At 41.4% G+C, this 12,683-nt stretch overlaps 1 protein-coding gene across 1 annotated transcript; it reads right to left on the bottom strand.

The window, feature by feature from the left end:
• Positions 1 to 81: 81 nt before the first annotated feature.
• Positions 82 to 12,130, bottom strand: LOC129093245 (vang-like protein 2). The gene is given in 9 exon segments (XM_054601195.1): positions 82 to 2,271; positions 2,722 to 2,895; positions 2,898 to 2,967; positions 3,251 to 3,386; positions 3,599 to 3,735; positions 5,601 to 6,208; positions 6,290 to 6,413; positions 7,199 to 7,443; positions 11,845 to 12,130. Coding segments are annotated over 8 exon segments (1,578 nt in total). The 5' UTR covers positions 7,270 to 7,443; positions 11,845 to 12,130; the 3' UTR covers positions 82 to 2,013.
• Positions 12,131 to 12,683: the final 553 nt, after the last annotated feature.

The raw sequence follows: 12,683 nt of genomic DNA on the forward strand, positions 1-12,683 counted from the left end.
ACACTCCCACACAGTCATCACTTCCCTGAAAGAACAATTCTAGACAACTTGTGACTTATGTGACACAAATAGATTTGGGTGAGATCTTTTAATAAAAAAACATTTATATCAACTCAGTCCTAAAAAAAACAAACATCTTAACGGTAAATAACTGCTTTCAAAGACAATGCTCTTCAAGAACAAGTGTTAGGAGCTTATATCGGAGTACAACAAAGTGATCCATCAAAAAAAAATCGGAAACATAAAACCTTAGAAAACGGCACCTAAATGTACACTTAAACTGCTTGTAAGTGGCACGAAAATCTCCATTTTTAGTATAAAAAGGACATCTGAGTGACAAAAGACACACTTATATGCATACGCATCAACCCATGGCCAGATTAACCTGCTCGGGGGCCCCCTGTTGACCCCTAATCTACAGTATACGGCAAAAACTAGTGTTCAAGGCCTGGAACAATTAGTCTACTAATCATCGTAGTTAATCAAAAGGCAATTAATCCGCAACTATTTAGATTTTGGAAGGAATTGTTAAAAGTTTTTAAGCAAAAGCACCAAAAAGAAATAACTGATTCTGCACTTTCTAAATGGAAACAGTTCAGATTTGTCAGACTTGCTTGCATAAATGAATGAAAAGTGGCAATCTGAGGTCATTTTTTTATAAAAGTGAGGATGCGATATATTGAGATGCATCGAGATGTGGCAGTTGAGTTGCATTGTTGGTAATGTAGGCGCAAAGAAGAAGAATACTTGAGCACTTCTTTTTTTTAAAGTATTAAAATTTGATTTTGACACAGGGCACCTCTACAAGACAGACGGACCCGTCTTAGATTATAATCGCACTTTAGCTGTGTTACATTCCTAAATACAAACCTTTTTAATTAATCAAATTCCATACATGGAGGGAACCTGGGGCTTTTGGGTCACAGGCCATGAGGCAGTTGCCTTGTTTGTTTGGTTGGTGATGCAACCATGCTCAACCACACACACAAATTCACACACACGTTGCAAAATATCAAAGACAGTAATAAACATTAAGCTGCCTAAAAGAAAGCACATTGGCGATACTTGGCTGTAACGTGCTGGAGCTCATTAAATCCAACTCAAACCTCATACGTAGAGGTGACAACATCCACTATCAGTGTTACTGGACATAAACTGGTCCTATATTGTGCTTAGAAAGTTATATTCTTTCTCAGTGCAGGAGTGCATATCTGTAGGTTCTCCAGAAATGAGAGGTGATTCAAAAAAAAAAACCTGAGCAAGAAATAACACAAAACAATGCACTTATGAAATGCTCAGTCCATCAAGTCCATCCAGTGTTTCTTACTTCATACTTTCAGTGGAAACTATTCATGTCCACTTTTCAGTGGAGTCAAAAATAGAGAAGTTGAAAAGCAGTTTCCCCTCCCCTTTTGATTCAGTCAGCGAATCCAGTCAGTGTCCAAAAAGGTGAGAAAAATACAGGAGAAACGTAAATCACTTCCTGATTCTGCACATTAGTAGCCTGTTAAGGCAAAATTCGTAAAAAGGGAAGAGGAGTAGTAGGACTAGCCCTGACAAAGAGTGAGCTAAAGGAAGCTTCTAATGTCTGACTGTGCATTCACACAGTCAGACACTTCTTTTTTTATTTACCACGGACGGTCCACATCGTACATTAGTTTACTCTCTTGAATACGATTTATTAACCGATGTGGTCATTTCATCTTTTTCAAAAGATTGTAATTCACTAAATGTGTGTTGAAATGCTACTAAGAAACAGAACTAATACGAAGTTTCCTGGAAACTAGAAGAACACTTAAAAAGGCAGGTTTCTAATTAAATGTTGGAGCAAACATAAAAAGGTCAGAGATTGCCGTTGCCTTGGCTTCTCTTTTCTGTAACTATTTTAGCCATGTCATTTGGGTGTTGCGCTTATCAACAAATAAAAAAAAAAATCATGAAAAATAACTATAAAAAAGGTACAAAAAGATACCCTAAAAACACTAAGATTAGTATCTTTGAGTCACCGTCCGCCTACACAGACGTCTCTGACTGGAGCTTCATGACAAACTTGTGCCTTTTTGGGTCGATGAACTCCTCGCCCAGGCGCAAAAAGGGAAGGGGCGTCACCGTGACAACCAGGGAGAAGTCCAGTCGTCTCAAGGAAAAGACTTGGCCTTGGCGCAGAGCAGAAGTCACCGGTTCCTCGCTCACTAGTGTCCACTGGCGCCCCCTGCTGGTGTCCAGGTACTGGAGGGTCGGACCTGGGCTCAGGTAACGCTCAAGGAAAGCCTGAGTTTATAGAAAGTTTCACTATTGTCAGTATCTGTTTAATGTTGCAGAGAGACATAATATCAAGTTGAAAGCACAGCATCACTTTTAGAGCTGCCGAAAACAGATTTTCAACCCAATTTCATATTTTCTCAATATCAAGATTTATGTTTAAAGAGGACACTGAACTGGGTCAACTCCGACAGCTCAAAATGTACTTGAAATGTAAAAAAAGCTTCTTAATAGTAAGAGTTTGATTAATTTAAAACAATACAAAAAAATGTCTAGAATAAAAATTTGATAAAGAAATGTGATGAGATCCAATAAAATAAATAGAAAAATAATCAAAATGAAAAAAAAAAATGAAAAATACAATAAATTAAACAGATATAATTACTGTAAAATTATGTCAATCTAAAAAAAAAAAAAAAAAAAAAAAAAAAAAAAAAAAACTTGAAATACCCTCCTCACCTTAGGGGTCATGTTGTGCGTGACGCAGAACTGCAGGTGGTTGATGATGCTCTCCATGCTGTGGTAGGACTGCTGCCTGGTGGCGCGGAGGTACTTCTGCATGGCCCTCGCCATGGGGGCAAAGATGGCCTGGGCCGCCTCCCTGGGGTCCATCACCTCCCGCGGGTGTTTCGGGAGGACGGGGTCGCCTCGTCGTCCTGGTGCCGCTTGATGTGGGTGAAGGCTTCTTCTACCGCCACCACCAGTCTGGGGGGGGAGGAGGAGACAGCGGCAGAGTGAGTGAGACGCCAACCGAAATTTAAAGCTGCTCTGATAAATAGTCCTCACATCAACGATGGGTCGAATGACGACAAATAACGTGAAAGAAATACTCTTTGTTTATTAATTAGCTGAGGCTAGCTTTTAGTAGACCGAACCTAAACTCACTTGGCTCATGGGGGATCCTTTACACTCCATCATAAGCTTCAAGCTCAATCTGCATCTTTATATGAATGTGTTACGTGTGTATTTGTGGTGGTGTGGTCCTCACCTGGCCTTGCGTTTGCGGACCCTCCGCTCCACCTCTGCCTCCTCGTAGTAGTACTCGTTGTGGGAGTTGTCTCTTCTCCGAGCAGCGGCTGCGATCATGGTTCTGGACTGGCCCGTAGAGTTATTGGTGCTGTTGTCTGTCGAAAGAAAAATCAATCTTTCAATATATATATATATATCTCATATTGCATACTCGCCTGAATCATGATATCATTCCTGCCGCAGGCAACATACTACAATTGTGTCATTTCCCAGTTAATGTTTGCTTCCCGTCCCAGTTTATTGTATTTTAAATACATTTTATAGAAAAGGTTAATGATGAATCTTTTTTTTTATTTTATTTTTTTACCTTCCCCCAGGTTGTAGACCTTGAAGGCAGACATCTTCTTGGAGAGGATGGACTTGGGCAGGTTGAGCAGGGCGGGGTTATAGACCGGGAAGTCGGTGTAGTACTGGTCCAGAACCCACACCGCCGCCCGCTGAATACTGCGCCGCACGAGACCGGGGGGGGGGAAGAAAAAGAAAAAGTACTTCCTTTTATCAACTGGCATTTTCATTTCAAAACAAAAGCGCCGTTATCAGTGTAGAACAGCTTTGAGCGACATGACATGGACATGCACGTAAAAGGGAAGTGGTGAACCGGAGACAGAAACAGTCCCATTAGGCTTAGCGTGAGACAAAAACAGTGATGATGCAGGGCAGTAATTATTAAGCACTATATGACCATCTCCAGTTTGAGCTTGACCTTAAAAAGCCTTATAGTAGCTATAACATGCAGAAACTCAACTGCTTGTGGGAAGAAAAATATTATTTTAAATCGACAGTTTTCAGCATTCATGTGCTCATTTTGTAATAAAGAAAGTATCATATCTCTTAGACTTGACAGCATTCAAATATAGAGATTCTGCCAATGCTGCACTATTATTCGATAATTTTTTTGTTCTTTTAAAGTTTAGAAATGTTATAATCTTGCGTGGGAATATAATCATATATAATATAATCAAGGGGCTGCACGGTGGTGTAGTGGTTAGCACTGTCGCCTCACAGCAAGAGGGGCCCGGGTTCAATTCCCGGGCCAGACAACCTTCTGTGTGGAGTTTGCATGTTCTCCCCGTGTCAGCGTGGGTTCTCTCCGGGTTCTCCGGCTTCCTCCCACAGTCCAAAGACATGCAGCTTAGGTTAATGACTCTGAAATTGCCCGTAGGTGTGGATGTGAGTGTGAGTGGTTGTCTGTCTCTATATGTCAGCCCTGTGATAGGCTGGCCCCTGTCCAGGGTGTACCCTGCCTTCGCCCATTGACAGCTGGGATCGGCTCCAGCACCCCCGCGACCCTTAACGGAAGATGGATGGATGGATAATATAATCATTGTAAGACGTCAAATTGTAAAGTGATTCAGGCACAGGACTAGTGAAATATGTCCAAGTCTAGAGATGAGGACAAAAAGAGTCACATTTTGCTGGGAAGGTATTTGTTATCATGTTTCACCTAAACACGGTTGGTGGTGCAAAGTGCCGTCAAGAGTTGCAGCTGCCATGTCGGCTTACTTAAGGTTAGCAATTTGGGGTCATTCAGCCCACACAGGAGGTAACATGAGCAGCATGTTAGCAGAGTACAAGCAGCAGCTTCTGCCCTGCCATCTGTGTTTACACAGGATGCGTTCAGGCACAGTACTGAGTTCAGGACACCCACGTTTTGGCAGTACTTGACTGTAGTGACAGACATGTAGAACAGAAGAAAAAAATAAAAATAAGACTTTAAATTCAAAGGAGATTAAAAAATGAGCACTAAAATGCGTTTATGCGTGTAGCTCCGTCATGTGGCCTAAAAATAGAATGATGTTTACACAGTGAAGCGTGCGTGAGATGGATCAATGAAAGATGCAGCTGAAAAGCTTCCTGTATAGACAGGTTACTGTTAACCTTTGAGCCACATGCTGATTTTCTTTGGATTTTTTTTCACATATTCATCTTGAACCAAATAATCCGGAAGAAATATGTTGCCTTTACAGGTCAGGAGTGATGAGTGAAACAGTTTGTTGCTTCATAAATAGCGAAATTTTCCACAACAAAAAGTAATCAACTCCTACTAGTCCCGTGTCTGAGCTTCCCGCCAAGTTTTGTAAAAATGTATTTGATAATTCTTGTGATATCCTGCTCATAAACAAACAGAACAAACAAACAAAGATCGCACAGATAACCGTCTTGATGATTGCAATGTTTTTTTTTATCTACATGAGGTAAATGTTTAATAAAATAAGAAATAAGAAATAAGAACAAATTTAAAATAGACAAAAATCTCCCCCATAAATGAGGAAAAAGGCAAATGTTGCTGATATTCCTCACACACTAACCTGAGATGTCCCACGTTGTAGAAGCGACTAGCTCCGTCTGTGGTCCTCACAACCTTCAGGCAGAAAGCAGGCTGCAGGTGTCGGACCTCCAGCAGCACCAGGGCCAGGTACTGGATGAACAGCAGCGCGTCCACCAGAGATGCTGCGTATCCCACAATCCCCCTGTAGTCCGTCTCCCTGGGCTCCAGCACCCGCACCCCGTAGAAGAGCCAATAGGACGCCACGAAGAGGAAGACCAACGCCAGCAGCAGACAGCGGAAGATGAAGAAGCGTGGCAGGGTGGCTCTGGGCGGGCGGAGGAACAGCGCCCAGGTGGAGATGAGCAGGATCAGGAGCTTGAAGGCCAGAGAGATGTAGAGGCCCTCACACGGAGTGCCGCAGGGCTCCAGAGCATCCCGCCAGAGGAGCTGCGGGAGCGCCAAGAAGGCCAGAGGAGTGAGCAGGGCGAAGAGGCCCAGGACGGCGCCCAACGCCGGGCTGAGGTAACGGCGGCACTCCAACGGCGAAGAATCCTCCAGGTCCTTGGACATCCGCGTCAGGTCCTCGTTGGAGGCGCTGTCCACGGAGGTGCCGGTGACCACCGTGGTGGTCTCGCCCCAGTTGTCATCCTGGAGAGAGAGGGAAGAGAGAAGCGTTAGAGAGAGAAAAAAAAATAGGCTTTAGAGGAGTGACTGGAATCGAACTCGCACCCTGTCGTCTCCTCTGGTGGACTCGGCGTCCAGCAGCGGCTCTCCGGGAGCCTGGATGGTCACCGATTTGTCTCCGCGGATGCTGCTGTCGCGGCTCTTCCCGCGATGCCTGTCCCTCCTATCCCTGGAGGAGAAGAACAAGTCAGGTTATGTTTAATCCTCTAGTCAGTGATGTCATTATTTGAAAGCTAAAATTCTAATCCAACAAGCCTAAAAGAAACGCTAAAGGGTCCAAAACCGCTAAAAAAAAAAAACAACCAGAGAAGAAGAAATAAGCTTTTAAAGCCACTTCTTTCTAATGAATCCCTGCCTCTCCTTGTTTCCACTGTCCTTTTGTTTTTATGCATTTATTCTAGGACAGCAACAGTTACTCAGATTATTGATTATCGGACGATTTTTTTTTCAATTAATGGAAGATAATCAACAATAGAGTGTCGGGCATTTTTGCTTGAAACTAAAACAATTCATCCATTATTTAATAGCTTCATTTTCTTTCCGTTAACTAATCCTTTCAGGATTTCAGCTGCATTTTTTTTTTTTTACTCATGCTAAAATATATACAATGTTGTAAAAATATCTCTAAAAAAAGAGCATGTTACTATAAATGTACTTATGCACTTGTTCAATTAGAGCAGAAACACATAATCGATCAACAGAAAAGTAGGCAGCAACTATTTTGATAATTGATTACTTTCTTAAGAGTAATATTGTAGCAAAAGTCATAAATTCCTTTGGGCTTCCCAAATGTAAATATGTGGGGGGTTTTCAGAAATTGAACGTCTTTGAGTTCTGGACTGACGATCGGACAAAACAGGTGATATGAAGACATCGGCTTGGGAAACTGGACTTTTTCAGACATTTTATAGACTAAACATTTGACGGACAAAAGAAGCGTCAGATTGCTTCTACCTGTGTTTGCGGGAGCTCCGCGAGTGGGACGACTTGTAGGAGTAGCCCGAGTACGTCGACTCGTTGTCCATGTCGGAGGCCGGCGGTGGGCGGGGTTTCCGGGCCCCTCCTGCCCCCGAGCCGCCGCCGCCTTTCTCCCAGACCACGCCCAGCTGACTCTTACGACTGCTGATGGACTTGGTGGAGAGGGCCAGAGGGAGGCGCAGCAAGTCCACTTTACTCCTGAGGGAATCTATCTTGGAGGCCTGGGTTAAAAAAAAAAAAAAAGGAAGAGAAATGGTGAGTTCGGAAAAGGCAAAGACAGTTTGAGCGAGAGAAAGTGGAGAGTGAACAGAAGGGAGGCAGAAAGAGAAATGATGAGAGAGAGAGAGAGAGAGGGACAATTAGTCATAACAGACAGGAATAAAAGCATCTCAGAGGGGAACATACTAAGAAGCAGCAACAAGAAGAGAGACATTGTTAAAATGTTGGCCCTCTGGAGGTGTGTTTTCACCCACACAGGACATAACCGGGCTCATTCTTCCACTTTAAAGGGAGTTCTTTTTATTTTTTTTTTTTTTTTTTATGAGCGAACTCAAGTGATTCGGAGTGTTCTCAAGCCAATAAAAGGGCAATTACGCCACCTTCTATTCTTGGCTACAAGTCTCCAGTGTGCACGACATGCAGGAGCAGAGGCAGAACATCCGAGCGGCTCTGAAACGCTCCGGTTTCACACGCGGACGATTCAACGCCGGAACTCGTAGACCTCGGAAAAACATTCAAATGTATACAAATACAGAAAATCACTTTGTTCTGGTTTTATCTTTTTTTTTTTTTTGGTAAAAATGTTTTTGGGTCAATGAGCGATACATACTCTCTACATACGGACACCACATTCCCCAACTGTCCCCTGTGGTCTCCACGGGCAACGGAGCTTAACGACTACAATGGGGATGAATGGGAGGCTAGGGGTGAGAAAAGACAGGAGGGGAGGGGGAGGTAGTTGCCACGACAACCAGAACATCAACTCTGCACCCCCTACTCTCATTCTCCCTGAAATACAAACCTCAGAAGACAGAAGCAGAAGCTAATCATTGACCAGGATTCTGACTCCGATTTGGTTTCCGTCCTCCATTTTAAGTTTTCAATTTTTTTTTTTACAAAAAAATGTACTTTCCTAAATGGACGTAGAACAAATATGCTCTTAATCTTATAACAAATCTCGCGCCCTTAATTTGTGCCATGACCTCCTGTGTCCATCTCCCACATCAGACACTTCAGTGTTCAGTTAATCACTTTCTTGTGACTCACACATGGACCTCTGAGCTGGGACATTTAATGTGAGGCTACTCTAAAAATGGCATTTCAGTACCAACGATCTGCAAATCTTCACAAAGAGTTTCTCGATCCCGGGTGTCAGGATCACATGTTGTGTCGTCTCCGGCTGCAACTGACAATTGTTTAACCTTCGCGATTAATCTGCAGATTATTTTCTGGATGTCTTTAAATGTCTTGTTTTGTCAGAGATGCTCAGTTTAATATGATATAAAAGTGCCAGAAGCAGGAAAAACTCCCCACTTGAGGCTGAAAACAACATTTTCTGAAAATCGAATATCAAAAAAAGCACGTGATTATTTTTGCTGTCGACCAACTGAACGACGAGTCGACTAATCGGTGCAGCTCTAGTGGCATGCAGACGTGCTCGTTGGTGATTTAAAGATCGATGCATCCATGTTGGTTTAATAAAAGACAGTTACCCGGGTGCAGCTTTATTGTAGCGTGAGAAAGAGAAAGGCACGTTTAAATAAAAAACTCTTATGATCTACATTTTTGCCAGAAAGCAAGTTGGAATCTCTGGAATCAGCTGGAACGAGGTTCTACGATGTGAAGAAACAAAAAAACGATTCTATTTCATCAGCCGAACGCGGCGCAACATCCCAAACAAACCATCCGTACCGGCATGGAGCCGTGGGACGCTTCTCTGCTGAAGGCTTGTGAGGGCAGGGGGAGAAATGTTGAACGCAACTCTGATGCAGCCTGTAAGAAAACACCTGGGGGGGAAAATTTTGTTTTCCAGCAAGAAAATGAGTCCAAGCATAAAAGGCAAAGCTACACACGAATGGCTTAACAACAATGTTAATGTCCCGAATGGCCCAATAGACTATAAAACATTAAAAAACACTTTTTAGAGATGTTGTGGAGAGAAACAGCTCACTGCGCATTTAAAAAAAAAAGAAGAATATACCGGGCTATTGTAACATCATCACGTCAGGCAGAGCCCTCCGCTTGCTTTCTGGGTAAAAATGGAAATCACAGTGACCTGAGAGAGCCCGTGTTTTCTAGATGTATTAAAAATGATCTTTGTTGCAGCTTTTGCAGACTTAACAATCCTTTTTTTCTACCAGAAGGAAACAGAAAAAAACTCAAAAGTATATGGCGGTCAAATCTTGGACCAAACACAGCACAGAGCCTGAGAGTGAAGTCTGACCTTTAACCCTACGCCAAATAACATGCCCGAATGCACAATATCAGGGATTCTCACATATTTTAAACAATACTATCGTGCCATAAACACAAACAGAACCAGCTCTCTCTCTCTCTCTCTCTCTCTCCCACCCTGTCTGAGACAGTCAATCCCATCGACCCCTCTGACGAGCCTCTCCCACTGTAATCAATCCACCACTGATTGCTTCACACTGGTTTCCACGTTGAGCATCATCTGGGATGGGAGAGGTTCCACGTGCAGTGTGGAAACAGGAAAAAAAAATCAAATGTTACCACATTGTGTAAAAAGAAAAGTCAAAACTCAAATACTTTGGTTACTAGATGCTCGTCATTAAATATTAAGGTTCTTTTTGCAGCAGTGTGAATCTCTAAGTGCAGCTGTTTTATGAGGTTTATCAAGTTCAATCAAGTCAATAAACTTGCTTTATTACATTTAAAGTGTATTTACTTTGTGCATTGTTACATTTAAAGTGTATTTACTTTGTGCATTGTTACATTTAAAGTGTATTTACTTTGTGCATTATTACATTTAAAGTGTATTTACTTTGTGCATTATTACATTTAAAGTGTATTTACTTTGTGCATTGTTACATTTAAAGTGTATTTATTTGTGCATTATTACATTTAAAGTGTATTTACTTTGTGCATTATTACATTTAAAGTGTATTTATTTGTGCATTATTACATTTAAAGTGTATTTACTTTGTGCATTGTTACATTTAAAGTGTATTTATTTGTGCATTATTACATTTAAAGTGTAAAGTGTATTTACTTTGTGCATTATTACATTTAAAGTGTATTTATTTATTTGTGCATTATTACATTTAAAGTGTATTTACTTTGTGCAGTTACATTTAAAGTGTATTTACTTTGTGCATTATTACATTTAAAGTGTATTTACTTTGTGCATTATTACATTTAAAGTGTATTTACTTTGTGCATTATTACATTTAAAGTGTATTTACTTTGTGCATTATTACATTTAAAGTGTATTTACTTTGTGCATTATTACATTTAAAGTGTATTTACTTTGTGCATTATTACATTTAAAGTGTATTTACTTTGTGCATTATTACATTTAAAGTGTATTTATTTTGTGCATTATTACATTTAAAGTGTATTTATTTGTGCATTATTACATTTAAAGTGTAAATTATGTTTAAAGTGTATTTATTTGTGCATTATTACATTTAAAGTGTATTTACTTTGTGCATTATTACATTTAAAGTGTATTTTAAAGTTTGTGCATTATTACATTTAAAGTGTATTTACTTTGTGCATTGTTACATTTAAAGTGTATTTACTTTGTGCATTATTACATTTAAAGTGTATTTATTTGTGCATTATTACATTTAAAGTGTATTTATTTGTGCATTATTACATTTAAAGTGTATTTACTTTGTGCATTATTACATTTAAAGTGTATTTACTTTGTGCATTATTACATTTAAAGTGTATTTACTTTGTACCTCTCATGTTTTTGGATAACACATCTTGTTGCATGCATGCAGCCTCAGATTTGCTGCCGGGGGGGGGAGGTGGGGGGGAGGTGGGGGGTTCCCGGGGGCCTCCAGGCCTCAGGGTGGCAGTGGGCCATCGAGGCGTGGCTGCAGCCTCAAAAAACGGACTCCTTGAAAGCAACCCAAGCCCAGGCTTCGTTCGAGGCCTTTAACTTTACGACCGGCACAACAAAAGCGCGTAATAACCCACCGGTGGCCCGAGCTAAAGACCATGTAACACCAGTGGAAACGCAGCCAGCCCCGTGATTGAGACAAAGCAGAGCACACACACACCCACCCGGGATGGAGGGAGCCACAGCCCGCTCAGCCAGCACTGAGGTGGGTCTCAGTGGAGTAAATCCACCAGGTTTCCATTTGGCACGCCGTGCGTAAAAGTGCGTAAAAGCGCGTAAAAATGCGTAAAAGCACAAATCCATTAAAGTGTGAGAGTGGAAACCGCGTTCACACTGGTGGTGAATCTGTGATCCATACTGTTATCTGCCAGCTCATCATCCACACAGACTACTGAAACATGCATTTGTGTGGAAAATACAATAGGTAGTAAATGCTTTTGTTGTTTTCTTTTTATTACATTAAATCAGTAAAAATTAAAGTGCACTCACATCTCATTTTCACCCATAATGCATGGCAGGAATGTCTTACCTTTCTATCCAAAAGGGAAAAGCTGCAACACAAAGAGACGACCAGCAGAGCCTCTTCAATGCTCCACGTTCACTTTCTACAAACGCGCATCGGTCCGCAGTCTGCACGCTCATTCATCACCGGACTGCAACTGGATTTGTCCTTTTTGTTGTTGTTGTTGTTGTTGTTTTTGTGTTGTTTGCTTCTCTTATTGGCATCTTAAATGGAAACACCGGAGCCAAAAGGCAGCGCCGCGCAGCTCATCCCGGCTCTGTGTGGCGGAGCGCCCCGCTGAGCTGAGCGGCGCCGAGCGGACGTCCAGGCAGCTCCGGCCGGCAGACGCACACCGTCAAGTTACAGACACAGCGTCCGGGGGAGGGATGCTTTCTTTTTTCTTTTTCAAAATAAAATCGACAGGTTACAATATAACAAAACCTGACTCATGCACAGCTTAAGATAAGATAAGATAAGATAATCCTTTATTATTAAGTTTGCAGGCTTACAGCAGCATAGAGTAAAGTGCACACAAGAGAAAAAAAATAAAATAAAACAAGTATTATAAATAAGCAATAAAAAAAAAAAGTAGAAAAAACAACAATAACTGAAATATTATATTTACAGACAGAACTATTTTAACTTTTTTAACTATTATTGCACAGTGTAATGTGTAATGTATTGCACAGGTTTTTATTGTCATGTTATTATTGTCATGTGGTCTGCTGGGAGCAGAGTTGATTGTGCAACCTGACAGCTTGCATTTCGTTGTGCAGCCCTGTGTTGTAGAATGACAGTAATGGACCTTGTTATTGATAAATGATACCATAAAATGGTAAAAAGTTTTGCCACAAATTTGAATTGCA

The sequence above is a fragment of the Anoplopoma fimbria genome, chromosome 7 (assembly GCF_027596085.1).
Source record: "Anoplopoma fimbria isolate UVic2021 breed Golden Eagle Sablefish chromosome 7, Afim_UVic_2022, whole genome shotgun sequence".
NCBI classification, from domain to species: Eukaryota; Metazoa; Chordata; class Actinopteri; order Perciformes; family Anoplopomatidae; genus Anoplopoma; species Anoplopoma fimbria.